At 41.6% G+C, this 20328-nt stretch overlaps 1 protein-coding gene across 3 annotated transcripts in view; it reads right to left on the reverse strand.

Moving 5' to 3' along the window:
• Positions 1–1741: 1741 nt before the first annotated feature.
• Positions 1742–20328, reverse strand: part of LOC119007873 (transcription factor COE3-like) — a 171386-nt gene continuing 152799 nt past the window's right edge. For 2 of the 3 annotated variants that reach the window (XM_037077812.1, XM_037077813.1), the window contains exons 14-16: positions 13125–13304; positions 8738–8827; positions 1742–6039 (exon numbers count right to left, since the gene is read on the reverse strand). In XM_037077812.1, the coding sequence (XP_036933707.1) occupies positions 6008–6039; positions 8738–8827; positions 13125–13304 (302 nt within the window). In that variant the 3' untranslated portion in view covers positions 1742–6007. The remainder of the gene's footprint in view (positions 6040–8737; positions 8828–13124; positions 13305–20328) is intronic. The other variant, XM_037077814.1, reaches the window with a different exon arrangement.

Raw genomic sequence — 20328 nt, forward strand, 5'->3', positions numbered from 1 at the left:
ATTTGAGGGAAGAACTCTCCCCCAACCCGGAGGGAGCAAGCCATCTTTTTCTGGTCAAGAACCATGGCCTCAGACTTGGAGGTGCTGATTTTCATCCCAGCTGCTTCACACACGGCTGCAAACTGCCCCAGAACATGATGGTGATCCTGACTTGACCAAACCAACATCGTCCGCAAAAAACAGAGATGGAATCCAGTGGCTCCCAAACCAGACCCCCTCCAGCCCCTGACTGCGCCTAGAAATTCTGTCCATAAAAATAATGAACAGAACCGGTGACAAAGGGCAGCCCTGTCGGAGTCCAACATGCACCGGGAACAGGTCTGACTTACTGCCGACAATGCGAACCAGGCTCCTGCTCCGGTCGTGCAGGGACTGTACAACCCTTAACAGAAGGCCTCCGACCCCGTACTCCCGGAGCACCTCCCACAGAATGCCACGAGGGACACGGTCAAAAGCCTTCTCCAAGTCCACAAAACACACATGGACTGGTTGGACAAACTCCCATGAACCCTCGAGCACCCTGTGGAGGGTATAGATGCCCGCCACGACAGTCACTGGAAAACTTAGGGGACTAGCACAGAACTAGCACAGAAGTCCAGTAACAAAACACCACTCGGGTTCAGATCGGGGAGGCTGTTCCTCCCAGTCACACCCTTCCAGGTAACACTGTCGCTACCCACGTGAGCGTTGAAGTCCCCCAGTAGAACGTCGGAGTCCCCGGTTGGAGCACTCTCCAGTACCCCTCCCAGGGCCTCCAAGAAGGCCGGGTACTTTGAACTGCTGTTCGGCCCGTAAGCCGAAACAATAGTGAGAGACCTATCCCTGACCCAAAGACACAGGGAAACGACCCTCACATTCACCGGGGAAAACTCCAGCACATGGCGACTGAGCTGGGGAGCTATAAGCAAGCCCACACCAGCTCGCCGCCCTTCTGAACCCTCCGGTGGGTGGTGAACCTACTGGAGGGCAGGCCCACATCACTCTTTCGGGCTGAGACCCCCGTGGGCTAAGACCCAGCCACCAGGCGCTCACCTGCAAGGCCCAAGCCCAGGCCTGGCTCCAGGGTGGTGCCCCGGTAACGCCATTCCAGGCGATGTGAACAACCTTGTTTTTATACTTGTCATCAGGGGCATTGGAACCGCTCGTAGTCTGACCTGTCACCTAGGACCTGTTTGCCTTGGGAGACCCTACCAGGGGCATTAAGCCCCAGACAAGATAGCTCCTAGGATCATTCGGATACTCAAACCCCTCCACCACGGTAAAGTGGCGGTTTATAGGGGGAGGAATTGGCGCAGTAGACTTGGCTTGTATTCTCCATGGAGCAAATGGGGAGCTGCCTATGGGAAGCTACTGAAACCTGCTGTTGTGCAGAAACCTATGAGATACTTTCTTATCAGTGGTGTCAGGATTTTGATTCTGCACGAAAAATCGACTGGAAAGGGGCTGTCAGTTTGGATTGTAGAAACCAGAGGCAGGATCAGTGATTCTCAGCCTCTAAAAATTGACACAGCTTAGCATTAGCCTGCAATGTCACATCCAGATGCTTTTCTCGCTCTTCATTGGAGATGTTGGTGTATTTTATTCAGAGATCATTTATTGATTTGTTGTGTAATTTTTTTTTTTTCAGTGAAAAAACTGCTCTCAGACTTCAAAACGCTTCACATCTTTTTACTGCTTTAACCTCCATTCAGCGACACATTTTGACCTTAAATGTAAAAACACAACAGAATGTGAGACAGTGTTCAAGCCAAATGTAATCTTTATTAGACTGTTTCTGTACAAAAAGCACTGAATCACAGGAAAAAATAAACCAAAAACCCAAAAACATGCATCTATTTACAGCATGGCCAGAGACAGGAAAGAAAAGCTGGGGGTGTTGCCCCCGTTTGTATTCTAAAGACATTAATTAAACATTGTGCTTTGATATACTTTGATGATATATTTCATATTTCACAAAGATGCAGTACCTCTGCCCTCTTTCACATTGAAGTAAAACATCGAAAAAAGAAGCATATTTGCAGTTATTAAAACCTCGACTGAAACCAGGATGGTGAGAAGCAAAACTTTCTACAACTGTGACCAAAAAACCAAAACCAGCAAGCTGTTGAAAGACGGACAGGGGAGTTCATGTCCAACTGAAATTACGTGCAACCGTTCATTTGATTAGTGTGGCTGAAAAAATGGCTTCTCCCACAAAGACGCTGGACACATCTTCAACAAAACGCCAATACAAGAGTATCGTGCAGTGACTGAAGGTTTCTGTTGCATAAGTTTTTACTGTCACATTCCTGCCCTCAACTTTGATTTTAAATTTAGAGATTCAGGCGATTCTTCAGGAGTTAAAGGGATGTTTGATAGTTTTCTTTAAGCACAAACTTTTTCTACAGTCCTGTAATGTAAATTGGAAAGAAAATAATGGAGACGTGTAGCACTTTTTCCTTTGTATCAATCTCTGTGTGTCAAAATTGTTAGTCAGTAATGACTCTGGACCAGGATGCACCAGCTGATCATTAGAAAGGAATTTACATCGGTTGCACCAACAGTTGCTGTAAGCGGTCCTGTTAACAGCAAATGTACAGTGTAGGTTTCAGTCTGTGACAGAATGAAGGCTGCAGCTTGTTTAGTCCAAATTTGCTGTGACATTACTGAGGCTCAAAGTCAAAGAAAAGGAGATTTCGGGGATGAATGCACCACACCGCTTAAATCTGGACTGTTCCTGCTTGATTGGCTGTAAACTTTACAGCCAATCACAACAAGCAGGCAGCTCAGGGTTCTGACACTGTCAGTCCTGTGATGTCAGTTCTGAGAAGCTGGGCCCTGAAACCCCTGTTGGTGCAAACGGCTGTCTTATTAGATTGTTTTCATGTTATTAGATTTATAACCATATGACATTTAAATAAAACCAGTTTCTGAGATACTGTATAATAATGATGTGCTGGAGAAGTTATAATTAAAAGATGATGTGTTTGTCTTTAGTAAACCAGGCGCTTCTATCCTGGATTGTTGTATAGAAACTTCTTTTACATTACCAATAAATCAGGGAGTTTTAAACTTTTTATTGAGACCAACAGGCTGCGCTATTTAAAAAGCTAATTGCTGACCTAGCCATGTCAGTTTTAGATCAGTGCTGCAAATGCAAACGTTCTCTTCTCTTGGGGAACCTGAGGGACAAACATCTGGTGCAAAATAACAAATTCTGCCAGTAGGAGAAGAGCTCGTCAAAAGAAAAAAGTAGTGCTGGCGTTGAAGAAGATGAGTTCACATGACAGAACAGGAATGCAGTTGCATAAGTAAATGATCCAGATTGTGTGTGACGACGAGAACAGCACCATCTACAACGACACCAACATCGATGGAAGTTTCCTTGAGATCAATGACCCAAAAACGTAATGTTCTGGTGGAGTGGTTTTAAAATCTGCTTCCTGTTTTTAAAATCGTACGATCGTTCTCACCGAAAAACACAAAGACGAGGGTCGGGTCTAATATCAAAAATGGATAAAATATTGTCTACCAAGAGACAAGCTTGGTCCAAAAGGAAGAGTGGAGGAATATTATGACGCTATAAGCTTTGGAAATTTAAAAAAAATTCACATGACAAGGATTCTGCCAGAAAAACATATGGTGCATATCATTCTAGCTTTCATCTTTTTTTTCTTTTTTTTTTTCCACTTTCAGCTTTTTTCTTTTTCGCTAAGATGCATTGCTCTTATTAAGTGCCCCAACAAAAAGAAGTAGTGCATTAAGAAATAACCATGATTATACATTTCACAATAATACACAAAGGACGAGAAGAACCAGGGGAAACACAAATGATGCTGTTTACAAAAAGTTAAATATTGTATCGGAAAAGCAGTTTTATACAAAAGTGATGAAAGCGTTTTTTTACGTCCTGCCTTCAAAAACAGGATGTGACCACGTCATGATGGTTTGTTTTTACAAAAAGGGTTAATTCCTCTCACTTGTTCACTCTTTTTACAATATCTAAAAGGTATTAAGACATCAAATGTGTTTACATATATATTTGAGACTATCATTCAGGCCTAAATCACAAAAGGAACTCCCCAAAAACATACTTTATAAATACATAGAAAATAAGCACAATCAGAAGAAGAACAAGGAGAAAAGTCTGGTACCTAAATGTGATTAAAACAGCTGCAAGCTTTTTCTGGTTAAAATCTACCACTCGACACACCTGCAAACAGAACTAGAACAGAACTATTGTACTGCAGTTAAAGAATGAGACAAAAACAAAGAAATAACAGAAAATTAACCTAAAAAAACAAAACAGGAAAATAAACTCGACTGCCTCGACTGTGTTGAGACAAATGTTATTGTAACATCTGCTCATCGGCAGGACATTTGTTCATTCTGTCCTCAGCTTAAAAGCTTACTGCATTTTCCTCCTTTTTAGAATATGAGACACAAACATTAAAAGCTATGGTACACAAAGGAAAATGCTTGTGATTTTTTATCAGGACTCTCGTCCTCTGCATCCAATCAGGAAACCGTCTGACGGTTTTTCCAGATTTGATCAAATGTTTGATTTTTATCTGGTTTCTGGACTCAGTCTGACTCAGGTTCAGTGTCCACCGAGGGCTTCTGATCCAGCCACAAGAGATCAGAGGTTTAATTAAACTAAAGCTGCATAATGTAGCTGATTGTTAAACGTGGTTCAGTACTGTTTTAAATAAAGTTATTTCAAATAGACTCACAGCTTCAAAGGAACGCTGCATTTTAGCCATTTACTACAAAATCACATGTTTATTAGAATCAGGAGATTTAATCAGCAGAGATTTAAGTTATTCCCTCATTGTGTCATCATTATTTTTTTCATTTATGATATTAAAATAACTGTCAGCATCCTCCACTGATTTCCACTCATTTCGGTAACATGAGCAGCCGCTGACAGTTCCGTGTTTTCATCTTTACATGATCATGTTTTGTATTTTTAGATTGCTAATTTATTATTATGTTGCTCGTGTTTGCAGACCTGTGTACCTCAAATTGACAATAGGTATTTTAAATTGAATTATTATAGTTGTTGTCAAACTTGTGTTTTGTTGACGTGTTCGTCAGTGTTATACACGCTGAAACAGTTTTTCCTCATTCTCACACGTACATGTACAACTGTTTCAGTTTATCAGATGTGCAAATATTGTTACTGTCCCAACTTCTTGAAGGGACTGGATGATGTTTTCTTAACCCTTTGAGCCCAAAGCCAATTTTCTAGGGTCAGGGTGATTCACGAAGTTTGATGTTTCAGTTGTTTATTTGAGTAGTGCTTGGACTGTGTTTGGGTCATATAAACATGTTTTTCACACGTTGTAGCTCAGCTTCTGCTGTTTAATTTGTTAAGAAATATGACTATGTTCTTTCATAATTAGTGCAGTAGTGGCTCTGTGATTGTTCTGCATGTCTTAAGGGTTAGGGTTAGGGTTAAGTTAGGGTTTTGCTGTGATGGATTGCAGAACACGTTCAGGTTCAGACTCTGCTGATTCATTTCATATTATGTAGAATTTAATGGAGAGCTGGAAATGAATCAATTTCTAAATGGAGTCTGGTTGGCTGTGATGTAAAGATGAAATTAAAATCTATATCTGATCAAACTGTCCTTTTATCCAATGAGATTGAACCTCTCTCTGTGATGTCACTGCGGCAGATTGAAGCTCCCGGTGGACATGCCTACTTCCTGTCTCACAGTGGTTCAAACTGATCTGAGACCTGTTCAGCCTCCACAGGTGGAGCAACTGCAGACATCTGAGAAGACTGGTTCAGACATCTGTGATGGCTTCAGAAGTCTCTCAGTGAAGATGTCAAGCTGCGCTAAAATTAATCGATGAAGAGTCAAACGTTTTCCACTGGGGCAGTGAAGGATTGTGGGTCAGTTGGGGTCTCTGGGGATGAGGGGAAGGATTCTTCACTGCCGTTGTTGTTGCGGCGTTTCAGGTGGGCAGGGACATCAGCTGGGGGATTCAGGGTGTTTTTCATATCTGGCTGAGGGTCCTCCTCACATTGGTGGGACGATGAGACCTGCCATAGCTGAGAGACGACCAAACAAACACATATCATATTAGTTCAGCCGAAACCAACTCAAGTATGTGTTACATGTCACTGACATTAAACTACAAGTACAAAAATTAATGAATCTCTCTGGATGTGACGCTTCATCAGTCTGCAGAGTGAATTCATTTTATCAAGTCATTTTCTTACTTTTTCTTCAAACAAGTGAACGAGAATGAGCAGTTACAGGAAGTTACATTATTGTTATTACTGACCTAATGGTTAAAGTGTAAATAGTGTTTAGTAAAAGTGCTGTGTCTGCCAAGAGGTACAGAAGTATCTGCTGCTGTATGAGCAAACTACAGAGCAGCGTCTTTGTCTTTCAGCTGAGGGATGACAGAAACTTCATCATACAGTCTTTTGCTGCATAATGATAAACTAATCCTGAATCTCATTTAGGTTTATATTTAGCTTTAAAGAGCCAACTTCACGTTCAAAACCACCTTCACTAACAGATGGATTTGGCTTTCTATCGTCAAATATCAGGATATAAACCCACTGATGTTTCTAAACCTAGAGGTCGAACTCACTGTTTCATGAGAATCATAAAAATGTAAATTTATGAACAATTTAACCTGAACTAGAAAGATTATTCAGAGAAACATTATTATCTAATTACATTTTTATTAGAAACATGTTGAAATGAAAAGTGTTATTTTTCCTTACGAGGCCAAATTGACGTGGTGAACTAGATTTGAAATCACGTGACTGTTTTTACTTTAAAGGTCCCATATTATACTGTATTTTATCAATTTCACACAGCTGTCAGAGGTCCAACAGCTCTGTATTCGATATGCATTGCCCCAAACCCATCCATGGTCCTGAATTTCAGCTGTCTAAAAGTCGCTCTACAGAGCTCTATTCAGAGCAGTCTGTTTCTGTGCCTGCACCTTTAAATGCTAATGAGCTCCATCTGTCAACGCCCACATGGAGAGCCCTGCCTGCTATGTCACTGTCAGGGAGAGGATGCCCCTTGCGTTAGCTGTAGCATGCACTAATGATTACTGTGGATATATCGCTATGGCTTGCGGAGATTTTTTTGTTCAACCATACCAGTTTGACCCAGAACTGGACCCAGAAGGAGAGGCTCCTGAAGAAGTACAGACTCTGTGGCTGCAGCAGGACGTTTCAGAATGGTTAGTGTGTCTGTATAATGTTAGTTTGTTTGTATGTGTTGTTACATTTACCACCATGAAGCTAATGGCTAACAGCTAGCGAAAGCTGTGTTTGTCTCCAGCTCAGTCTCCAAACTCTTGGACACTGTTCGCATCGTCTCTGTCTCCAGTCTGCACATGTTTCCAGACTTTTTACTGTGACAAACAAGCTCCATCGTAATATTATTAACATTAAACGCGCTTCAAACTCCACTGCATAGCGGACCAAAGCAGAGCTAACTAGTTAGCCGATTTCCAGCTAACTTCACCATACTTGAAGGCAACTATAAATACTATTAAACTGCAGCAACACTTTTCGGTGGCTCGGGTGCAGTTGATGGGTCTGGTATGGTTGGGACTGATCCTTTTATGAGGGTCAGTGTCGAGGCAAAGCCAGCTTTGTACTGACCCTCGTTACTGAAGCAGTCCGATGTGAAGTGGTTAGCACACACACACACATGCTAACATGAACCACGCGTTGTTGATAAAAAATTAAACGCAACCACTGTCTCTTCTGTTGTTCTGTAGCTGGGACAGAATATAGGCACTTATGTTGATTTTTACAACCAACAACAGAACAATTTGCATGTCTAGCTTTGAGCGACGTTACGTAACGAAAGGACCAGAATCTGAACAGCCTGTAGGAGCACCGTGTTACCAGTGGGTGGGCTGCAGAGACCATGCAGGAATCACTTGTTTTCCTCATTCTGGGAGTCGGCAGGCTCAGGGAGGACCAGCTTATATATGTAGAGACCAGAGAAAACGTGTTTTTATGATATGGGACCTTTAATTACTTATCGGACAATTACTGCACTCATCAGCAAATAACATCTGTTTTACCAACTTGTATTTTTAAATCCTTAAAGTGTCTGAAGTATGAACAATGGCTTTCTCTAGGATATCATGAAAAACTCACCTAATTCAAGAATTGTTAAAACTTTAAAGTTTTGTGTGATTTCATACCAACTCACCTGAATCCTCTCAGTTCATGTTGTGGATTTTCTTGAGAATATTCAGAAACTAGTTGAAAAATGTCCAGATGACATCATCTAGTAAACAACAAACCAGCCATTATATGCTGGAACCTGAACCAATCACAAAATGACATTAAACTCATAAACTCTCAGCTTTAAGTCTCGGAATACAGCTGCAGGATTTTACAAGGTCCAATCAATTTAAAATCATGTTTTACTCAGTTTTTTTTCTTTTTCTTTTTTTTTTTTTTCAGGAAAATCCTCGAACTGGGAAAAGTTCTGAGTTCTGGGTGAGCTGTGATGAAATGACCCATTTGTGTATGAAACAGGAAGAATTCTCAGTAAAATGACTTGATGAGACGAATCTGAACTCTTTAAATTCGGTGCCAGAAGTTATGGATCAACTTTGACCTTCGAGTGTTAAACTGCAGGTCTTCATATAACAGAGACATTATCAGCATTACACTGGGTGTCTGTCTGCATCCAGGTGGGACATGGATAGGTGGATAGGGGTGCTGACAGGCGTGGGAGGGGGGGTGGGATGCTCACCCTGAAGGTTGCTGCCATTGGTGGTGGTGCAGGTGGGGGGCGGGGAGGTCTGTGGCCGCACGACAGGGGCGAAGGCGCTCTTCTGTTTGACTGCAGAAATCATATGGACAGGAGAGAATGAATCAGGGAGCCGAGGAAGAGGAGGAGGAGGAGGAGGTAACGAGCAGGCAGACGGACAGAGGAGTGAGTGATCGGATGGAGGTGAATCATGCAGGAGGAGGAGGATGGAGAGGAAGATGAGGAGGTGGGGGTCGGGCCGAGGAGAATCTGGAGTAACAAACAGCTGCACGTCTGGCAAAGTTGATCCATAACTTGAAGACTTTGAAAAACCAACCTGAGAGCAGTAGCAGCTTCATCCACACACACTGTGGTGTGTATGTTTGTGTGTGTACAGGTGTGTACAGGTGTGTCATGACAACTTTAATCCTCTAAACACATCACTTGACCTCCTCGCTTGTCTTGTGGCACTAAAACAACTGATTAAAGGAACAGTGCAACATTTTCTAAAATCCTCCTCTTCAATGTGGTCAGTACAGAGTCATGAAGGGTTAGCTTAGCTTACCATAATGACTGAAAGCAAGGGGAAACAGTTAGCCCACCCAGCTCACAGGGCAGATACAGTAACAGGGATATTAAGACCAAACTGGGAGGAAACATTTACAGAGAATATCGTCTGTTTGTAGACAAAGACAAAAGTAGTTTTTATAAAATCATTACAAAGATGAATTTGAACCTCTGCATTTCCATGACAATGGGAGGGTTAACACAGAGTTAACTATTCAGGTATATCTTTTCTTTTTGACTAATTGATGGAGAGCTAACAAGATAATCAGATAATCTCCCTTGAGTGTGATGTCTTTAGATTTCTAATTTTATTGAAATGTTATTATAAATTAGTTGTTGTTGGAATGACATCTTTAAACAGCAGCTCTGCTCGGCCACATCATTCTTTAGAAATCAAGGTTAAAGGTTCGTTATGTAAGAATTAGCCACAGCTAGAGTTAGCACAGCTAGTTGCATTAGCAGACTCTTTACTAACGGCTGGGAGCTAGCTGCTTGGCATGCTAACTTCAGTAGATAACTCACACACGTCTATTACTGATACTTCACCAAAATGCTTACATATTGCACCTTTAACACTTGCTTATCCATGACAACTTCTGAAACGATCCAAAGTTCCAAAAAAGCTGCTGAAACATAACAAAATATGTAGATTTTTCATATTTTGATTCTGATTGTTTTAATTCACTTAAATATTAATGAGATAAATCTCAGGTCAGGATCTATTCAGTAGCTGGAGCTTTTAATAACATCACATGATCTTCATCAGTGGGTGCAGTTCATCCAGTTGTCCTCAGTGACGTAACTAAGTACATTTACTGTACTGTGTTTTAAGGGCAATATGTAAGAAATTGAAAATCTACTAAAACTATCAACAGAATATAAATAGTTTTAACAGATATATCTACTGAAGTTAGCATGCTAACAATTTAACCTCATCCTGTGCTGGAAGTGTAAACACTAATGCTTCCAGCCTGAACTCCTAGCTGCATGCTAGCTAAGGGCAGCTACAGTTAGCAGTTACTCTGGTGATGTGCTGCTCCCTGTTTGTTTGGTGTATGAATTTGGCAGGTGGGTAATTATTAAATAGTACAAATTTAAGTACAATGTTGAGGTACTTGTACCGGAGTGTTTCTGTTTTAGTTACTAAAATGGGAAGTTACTTGTTGCTTGACAGATTACATGCTGACCACAGACAAAGTTGCAGCTTTCATTTTAATAGTAATCATATTTTTTCTTGCTGATTTCACATGTAAGTAAATGTGTTTTTTTTTTGTCTTATTTTGAAATTTCATTGATAACTGGGGAAACTCCCCCTGCTGATGAGGATCAAGTGATATAACAGCTGCCAAATGGATTCTGAAGTCAACAGCAGTTGCCAAGGTCAGGGAATAAGTTTGATACATAAAGACAATCTATTACATTATTTTTTTGCCTACTTGGTCTAAATTTGACACAGTAATTTAAATGTGATGTAAACATACAAACTGTTGTTTTGGCACTTAAACTAATTAAAATGTTCATCAGTGAGATTTACAGGTGTCGTAGATTGATGATAAATATAGAACTGCACAGAAACTGGTTGGCTGTTTCACCCTGCTTCCAGTCTCTATGCTTAACTCAACTAAGGTAAGCTAAGCTAAGCGGTCCTGACTTTGTCCTTATCACGCTGATGTTGCTGTCACACGGAAACAGAAGAGGAGGCTTTCTGAGGAAGTTGAACTGCTCCTTTAAGAGCTGCACAGACTTTATGGACCACGGTGAGTCTGTAAATGATTCAAGGACAGCGTTTGAAAATGGAAAACTGTAAAATGAAACAGGGGAATGTAAATGTGATTTATCACTTCGCGCCAACAACTATCAGTCTGTCCTGGATCGCTGCTTCTTCCTCCTCATGTTTTGTCTTTTTGGCTCCTTCTTGTGGTTTTCAGCTCATATTAATGGATTCGGCCCAAAGCATGAATGCATGAATGCATGAAGGATGCAGTGAGGATGTTAGTGGGGTTAGTAGAGGAGGAGGAGGAGGAGGAGGAAGGGGATGGGAGGGAGGGGTGAGGATGGACAGGGGGACAGTCAGAGGAGGGAGGAGGTGAACAATGCGTGGCGGTGTTTAGTCGACACACACACACACACACACACACGCACACTCAGAGCCTCGGCGGAGGGAAACTGTAGCTCAGCCAGGCGAGATGTGAGCCCACCTTTTGTTTGGTCGCCAGGGACGACAACATCACCTGGCACGGAGACGCAGTTTGAGCTCGATACCTTCTAAACGAGTCTCGCTGAGACTCGCTGAGCTCTTTGATACAGAAGCCAAAACAATGGAGCGCTCCCCGCGGGCGAGTTTCGACTTTACCAGCCTCCAAAACACACCTGCGCCTTCCAAGCAGCAGCAGCAGCAGCTCCGACTCCAGGCGAGTTAATCAGAGCCGAGCACAAAGTTTCAGAGGAACAACGGAGCCGATTGCAAACTACCGAAGCGTCCGCTGAGCTCCTGCGTCTTCACTTTATTCACTATCATTATTCTGAGACTGTTCATCTCCTGCACCAGTCCTGCAACACCGACAAACAACCCAAAAACACAGAGCAAGTATTTCTATCCTACTTTTATCTTGTGTTCCACATCAATATAACACCAACAGCCAGGATGAACATTTCTGATAATGTTCTCAGTTTTCTGTGAAACCAACAAATCAATATGCAGTAATATCAGTCAGTTTATTAGCCTTAAATTATCCGTCCTGTCTCACAGGGAGGACTGCGTATCAGACCGCAGCACGTCTCAGCTGATTCACACTCATGTGTACTTCCTGTACGACCACATAAATTTACAGACAAATTAACAGTCTTCCTCTTTTCACAGAGTGCTGCGGGATGAGTCCTAAACCCAGAAATAATGGAGAATTCTTCCACTTACTGTTCCCTCATCTTGAAATCTATATTTTCTTGAATGTGTTTTCAGTTAAGTTCCTGAAATGGGGTTATCAAAACACAGTTTATATCAGGTCAGCTTATAGAAAATCTGTATAGTAATTGCGGCGACTGTGGCTCAGGGGTAGAGCCAGCATCTTGTTATCAGAAGGTCAGTGGTTCGATTCCCCTGGTCTGCATGTTGAAGTGTCCCCAAACTGCTCCTGATGTGCTGGTCAGCACCTTGCATGGCAGCCACTGCCATGTTACTGTGTAGTGAGACACTTAGTGGTGGTGACATTTAAGTCATGTGACCGTAGTGTTGTCTGTTTATAGCCTAACATTAGGTTTTCAATGCTACACATTTAATTTAGCTTAAAACATCACAGAGTAGTGTTCATCTGTGGCAATTATCTGGATGAACAGAACTTGGAGGGATCAGAAACAGAGGGAACCAGCGCCATGCTAATTTCAGAACTAGCTTACGAAAATACGTCATTGTGCAGCTCTCTGTTACATCAGATTGTCATTCTCAAAGACACGTACACATAATTAAGAGCACAAAATCTAAAGTCCATAATTTCAAAAGAGAAAATGTCTCTGGAGATTTTTGGACCTTATCTAATCAACAGTATCATGTATCTGACTCTGACTCTGAAACCTTTAAACTGGTACTTCGGTTCCTGTCATCAGATGTCTTGTCCATGATTCAAAAAGTTTACCTTGATTCAGAAGCAAACTTATCTCTTTCTGCTAATTCAAATGATCATTTTGTTCTTCAAAATAATAAACAGCAAAATGTTTCAGATTGCACACATATCCTCTACACTTTATCTGACACTCAGAGATGATTGTCCTGCTGACTGCCTCTCAGATGGATGAGGTTTGGGTTTTTATAAATTAAATAGTTACTCACTCGCATAAGCAGAGTTGGTGGAGCCGTTGAGGAAGCTGGGGGATCCAGGTACGCCGAGGTTGGTCATCCCAGCTCCGTATCCGTTCATAGTGGACGTGATGGTGTTGTAGTTGGACTGTTGAGGCGTGGAGCTTGGCACGTAGCCGCGAGGAGACACACTGTTCGAGTTACGGGAGTAACCTGCGAGGAGGAAACACATGAGATCAGTTCTTCTTCATGAGTTTATAAACCTGCTGAAGCTGGAAGAAACGAGACGCGAAGGATACATGAGGGAACAGATTAAAACTCTTAAATATATGTGAGGAGTCAGTGAGAGTTCATCGTCTTAGAAGTTCTGTTACTTTACTTAAATATTTCTACTCTATTTCTATTTCTACCCCCACACACACCTGACTATAAACATATATTTACATGTACTGCAGAGGGAGGTGATGATGGAGCAGCACAGGACGCGTGAACCGCTCACTGTTAAAACACGAAACACGTGTAGACATTATTTTTAAAGGTTCTTCTTGAATGTGACACTTATTGAATTTCTTCAAACTGAAATCAAATAATTTAAAATGTTTAATTTGAATTTAAAATGTGATTACATTTTTTCTGGTTATACTGCTTTAAAGGGATAGTTTGTGTTTTTTGAAGTGGGGTCATATAAAGTACATATTCACCGTACGTTCACTGCAGTACACAGCTGAGCGTCTGGGCTGGAGCGGCTCTCTACTTCTCCAAACTGAGGCTGTGCTGATCGGTGATTATGGTAGAGAACAGATCGACTATAGATATGTACTTTATATGACCCCACTTCAAAAAACACAAACTATCCCTTTAAGATTAAATAAAAAGCTTTAAGTTTGTTTCAGGTTATCTTGTGTGTTTTATGCTTCTGATAATCAATTGTAATAAGTTTAATTCCTTTTGTTCCTGGTCATCTGTATGTTCCTGTGTCTACAGTTGTGTTTATTGTGAAGCATTTGATCACACAGTCATGAAAAGAAAAAATACACACTTGGTACTGTTTTTCTGTCATCAATCATTAATCAGTAATCTGATTGATCACCTTGTTCTTCAGCACACTGATTCTGTGTTCTGGTCTCAAACGGACACAACACACTTAACTAAGGAAGAAGAAAGAGCAGGACAGGAGACTTGTTTAATTAGAAGTGATCTGGATTCCTGATCAGAGCTGTTACAGTCCTCAGGTTCTGCTTCTGGTTCCGGCTTGAACTCTTTAGCCTAAATAAGAGGAAGTGAAGTCTCTGAATCTCCTCGCTGTGACCTCAATAGTGACATCATCACGCATGTTACCTGCAGCTCTCCTCCTCACAGGAGAAGTCTGCCTTTCATCTCTCACTTCACTGCTGAGCTGTACTGACCTTCCCTCGCCCACCTCCCCTGCGCTCCTGTTGATTGACCCTCATCTAAGATGCATTAAATACCAATGTTCCCTGCAGCAACCCGACCTTTAACCCCCTCCCGAGGCTGCTGAGTTCCCACCGACCTCAGCCTGAGCTTGCCGAGCGGAGCCAAAGTGTGCCAAGTAGCACATTACAGCTCCAACCCCCAACTTCCTGGTTCGGCCCAACGCAATTCCCAGCAGGAGCAGCTGATGGAGCGCTGCCCAGGGACGAGGGCGAGGAGAGGCGGCGATGGGAAACACATGTGGAGGAGCGGAGAGGAGCTGCAGCACGTCACAGCTCAAACTAAATGTCGCGATTGTTCTTTAATGAAAACAGAAAGTCTTCATCACACTCAGTCCTCTGTTCTATTTGTTCTGGTGTTGTGTCCACAGCAGCATGGGAAGAAGATCACTTCCTCCGACCTCACACTGAAATACAAACATGTGTCGGTTGCAGACGAGCAGGAGGGGTGCGCTCTGATTAACTGACAGCAAACCGTCAAACACTGAAAGTTTGTTCAGTTTGAGACACACAGGATCTCCACAACCACCATTAGAATGGGAACTATGCGCCAACAGCATTAGCTCCTGATCAGACAGCTTGTTGCTCATTATTACTGAGAAATAATCAATGAAATTATCAACCAAAACACCAGAACTTCCACCTGGTGGTATTTTGCCTCTGTGCACCAGTTAATGTACTGTTTCCAGAACATGGTGATGTCATCATCTCATCAGTTTATTGTTGAGCAACGGTGAAGAATGTTTTCTGTGAGGTCTCGGTGACTTTTGACCACCAAATTCCACTCAGTTCTTCTCTGTTCCAACTCTGAGAAAGTCTCTCAGGGCGTTCCTGATACATCACGTTCACAAGAATGAACAGAGGGACGGACAACAAATATATCTTAACAAAGTTCTCCACAGGTGAGGAGTTTGGAGAGTCCAAGACTTGGTTACAGTTGTCGTGCCAGATACTGATCTAACATCAGTTATCCTGGTGATCAGTAAAGACAATCTGTGATCTGTCAGTATATCTGTGTGATCTGCAGCCTGATACACCACGTTTTAAATAACAAGTCAGTGCGTTTACATGCACAGCTTAGTCGGATTACAGCCACAGTTCGACTGTGCCACTCAATCAGACAACTGCAATTGTCCGAGTATACATGGAGCGTAATGCAGGAGTAATGCCACTATCAATCGAATAATCTGGGTGCTTTAATTCGACTATGAGAAATCCGATCTGGTCCGATTTTAGTAAGACTAAGGTGTATACATGCATCATGCATCCGATCATAGTCGGACTAACCCAGTAATTTGCTTTTCTTGAGTGTCATGTAAACACACTGAGTGTTTCTTCAGTACCATCAAGTAGCTCACATGAAGACGTCGGCTACAGATAGAAACTGAAAAATGTTCTTCATATCAAACTAACTGACATCCTGTAAGTTCAGATGGATTCTGATTGGCTGTCAGAGTTTCTATCATTCATCAACTACACATGTTTTCTCTACATTAAGAGACGCTGAAGTCTTTGTTTCCTTAAAGAGCTGACTGAGTTTATAGGTCTCAGTCAGTGGCTGTGTCGCATTGTGGGTAATGTAGGCTGCAGGTTTTAAAAAGAAAGAAGAATGGGTGGAATAAAAAGGCTAATTACATTACGCACAATGCAGCACAGCCACTAAGTGACATGACTGGAGGCAGTGTATGAGACTACACGCAGCTTGAGAGTAATGTCTTGCAGTCAACATTCTGACACCTGTAAACACACTTTAATGAGATAAATAGGTGGAGTTACCCTTTAATACTCTCACTGTGTTTTTCTAAGTTTGCCACTGTAGTATTATTATTATTTCTGTTGACTGAAATGAGATGACACATCTGTGGTGTTTTTCATCTTCCACATGAAGCTCTGAGGATAGAAGATGAATGATGTGGACAGAAATCATAATTATGAGCTGCAGACGTTGTTACTGTGACGCACGGAGTCATAATTACAAGACTAAACTTAAAATAAATCCAGTTATTTTTCTGATTCTCTTGTTTTGGATCGTCCATCAAAGAGCAGTTGTAGGAGGTCAGTTATAATTCTATCAGTTATAATTCTATAACTGACCTCCTACAACTGCTGTTTGTTAACAGAAGGTTTGACCACAGGTCACATGACGTCAGCGTGTTTGTCCCTCCGAGGCTGCAGCTCTGAACATGTCGTGTGAATCTGTTCCACTTCAGTTCACTGAAAAGTTTGTTTTGTAATCAAGAATAAAGTCTTTCTAATCCCTTGACACAAATTTGTGGTACCAATTTGTGGTGCTTGTTCAGAATTGTTCAGAAGGCTGAACAATCCAGAGTAGCTGCAGAGAGAAAAAGCAAGTAAGTAACCTGTAACTATGAGTTCAGGATATCTAAGAGCAGATATAACTCAGATTTAACTCTTACTGTTCCTGTTTGCTTTTCATTTGGACGTTAATAATCAATGGAGTGACGTCTCTCCACCACCTCCACCTGTGAAGCAGCACAGCAAAGACAAACCCCAGAAGAAGACAAAGTCTGAGACAGATCAACCCTCCCCTCTTCAGGAGGACGACGTGATGACACGGAGCAGGCCGAGCTGCTCTGAATTAGTGCTGTAAATTACTCTCCTTGTCCGTCTGATAAGGCCTGGGCTTGTGAGCCACTGTTTTTATTAATGTTTTAATCACGGCAGATAATTGCGAGGGGCACAAAGAGCCGTTTCATACTTCATCACAGCAGGGAGGACGGCGGTCAGACCCTCGGTGTAATGTTTCCGACCAGAGAGCTCCACGCACATAAACTACAGAGTTATGAATTTTCAGCGCGGCTGCAGCCTCGTTTCCCATGACCTCATAGATTCCTGTAAGGTGTTCACTGCTGGGCTGATGGGAAAAGCAGATGATGGTTTGGTGGAGGGCTGGAAGTGGAGGGGTGAAGGTGGAGCGGGGTGTTTGGGGAGCAAAAGCAGCTCAATCTGCTTCCTGTCGACGCTTGTTCACAAGCTGTTCGCTGCACGTTTTACTGAACGACCGCTGAAAGGAAACACGGAGCTTTTCTCTTCACGTCTGCTCGGACTCTTTATTTCTCTTCCTGTCAACATGTTGAGACTCAAACAGCACTGAAAGTGTCTCCTGACAAGTATTAAAGTCTGATATATCTTCTTCATCATCAGCATGAACACAAACACTGTCCTGCTGCCACAAATACTCACAAGAGCACCACATGTGGATCAATACGCTGCTGAAAGTAGTCCCAGATGAATGCACTATTTCTTCCTGTTTATTAAATACAAACTGAACAAAGAGGAAGTCAGACAGCACTGAGAGATCGACAAACATGTTGTTTTGAGTATGAACATGAGATTTGATGAATTAACATTGGACTTTAAAGGGAAAGTTTGTGTTTTTTTAAGTGGGGTCATATAAAGTACATATCTATAGTCGATCTGTTCCCTACTGTGATCACTGATCAGCACAGCCTCAGTTTGGAGAAGTAGAGAGCCGCTCCAGCCCAGACGCTCAGCTGTGTACTGCAGTGAACGAGGTCCAGAGAAAACGTGAAATTTAACCACCTAAAACAAGGCTCACCTAAAAAATTTATATCAGTCCAAGTGTACGTTGTATAGAGAAACTCCACACCACTTTGCATTGCCGTCAGACTTGCCTTTCTTTTGGCACTACATTTTCTTAACCGTAGTACCTCCGTATCCCTACGCAGTTGCGCTAATGCATATGGACACGGAGGTCAGGGTTCGTACACTTTTTTAGTAATAGTTTTCCATGACTTTTCAATGACTTCTCCATAACCTTCCATTGAATCTCCAAGACCAAACATCAGTGCCTCTGAATCAAACCACAGACACATCTTGATCCTAGGAGTGATTGGCAAAGGACAGAAAAGCAGGAAAATATACAGCACCACTATGACTTTCTTTACATTTATTTTGTCCCATTGCTGGCTTCAGCTAAGAAAGAAATAGTTCGCCCCACACGTCCAAAATTCTTAGAACACAGTGTTTCCCCGAGATTTTTTGTTGCAGCGGTGCTCTGAGTCTGTAACCTAGCAACACTAGGGGGGTCCAGGGCCAGTGGCGTCACACCCGTGGGGGATGGGGGTGTTGCATCACCCCTACTTTTACTTTGACAGTCATTTCATCCCCACCACTTTTTCCTAAAGTATTAAATCATGTGCCCACCCTTGCAGTGTACAAGCGTACTAAAATGGAGCGCACCTCAGTATGCTGAGTAGCTCTCCTGTACATGAAAACCCATTGGTCTAGTTAGAGTGATTGACAGCCATCAAGCCAATCACAGCCATTTGACCAGACCCACTAGTCCCGGCATCCCGGGAAAGTAAAACAATTACATGCTAGCAGAGCTGCCTTCACTCACTGCCGCAGACAGCGAACAGAGCAGAGGTATGAAATGGTTATTTAACTAGTTAATAATGTAGAATTTTAAGTATAAATAACTGTCTTGCTTTGTGGAATGTTAGCTAATATTAAGCAAGCCAGGTAAAGTTAATGGTAACTTTCTGGAGACATCCACTGATTTTGATATTAATAAACATGATCATTATTCTTTTTGTTAGGAATGCCATAAAGGAAGAGGCAGTAGAAGATTGATCTCTTTTTCAAGTCAAGTTGTCCTGTGAGTGGAGTTATGTGACAGGAGGGAAACAGGAAGCTAGCTTTTAATCGAATGCACTAATTCAAGTTTATAGTAGTACAGTCATATTCTTGCATTAATGCCATGTAGGTTTTTATTTACGTAACTTAAAGCTATTTGTTGGAGCTTAAAACCTTCTTTTCAATGAAGAAAATCTCCTACATCAACTCATCCCTGTTACTGCTCTCAGAGACTAGAAATGAAGACAATGAAATGCAATAAAACTATTAAAATACTAAATAATAAGAGGAATACAATAATATAGAGTATGGTAAAGGCTAGGATGAAAGATTAGTTAAAGCAGATTAGAACAGCAAAATTTATGTAAGATAATTAATAAAAAGCAGATAAAAGAACAACAAAAGGAAGGAATGTTTCTAATCAAAATCAAGGTTGTAGAGGTTTGTTCTAAGTTTACATAAAATAAGTCAACACTTCCATGTTCAGGAATATTAATATTGACTTCTTTATGTAGGATGTTTATAAGGAAGAGAAGTCCAGGAGTCAGGACAAAGGGAAGTATGGAGAGAATGAGGGAGAGAGCACAAGAGAAGAGGGAGGGAACAAAGTGTTCTTGCCAATGTCACTCACACTTCTTTAAGAAAACACATAAATTAACTGCTTAATACCGTGGTATGTCACTGCTTGTGAATATATGATATCTTGGGTTATATCTTGTGCTATAATGTACATTTTGAATGCAATATTATTTGCATATCCTATTGAAGAAAATCTAGAAATGATTGGCATTAGTTTTGGAGACTGAAACAGGGACCCCCCCCAAAAAACATTTAAAATTGCTGCTCCACCCCTGCCAGGGTCGACTCCCCCCAGAAGAAAATGTTGAAAAATAACCCTTTAAATTGTGACTACTAATGAGATTTAAAAAAAAAGTGGGCCACATGACATGGAGTCTATTGAGAAAAAAAACATAATTTCTGCATATTAATATTCATATAAAATAGAGGAAGTACTAAAATACAATAAAAAGAGCTGTGTCTCATTCGTACAGTTTACTAATAAAATCTGCTGTTGGAGACACTGGATCACATGACATGGAAGATATTGGAAAAACAATTACTTTGTATTAATATATTTATGCTAAGTAACTTAATGACGGTCCCTA

The sequence above is a fragment of the Acanthopagrus latus genome, chromosome 18 (genome assembly GCF_904848185.1).
Source record: "Acanthopagrus latus isolate v.2019 chromosome 18, fAcaLat1.1, whole genome shotgun sequence".
Lineage (NCBI taxonomy): Eukaryota > Metazoa > Chordata > Actinopteri > Spariformes > Sparidae > Acanthopagrus > Acanthopagrus latus.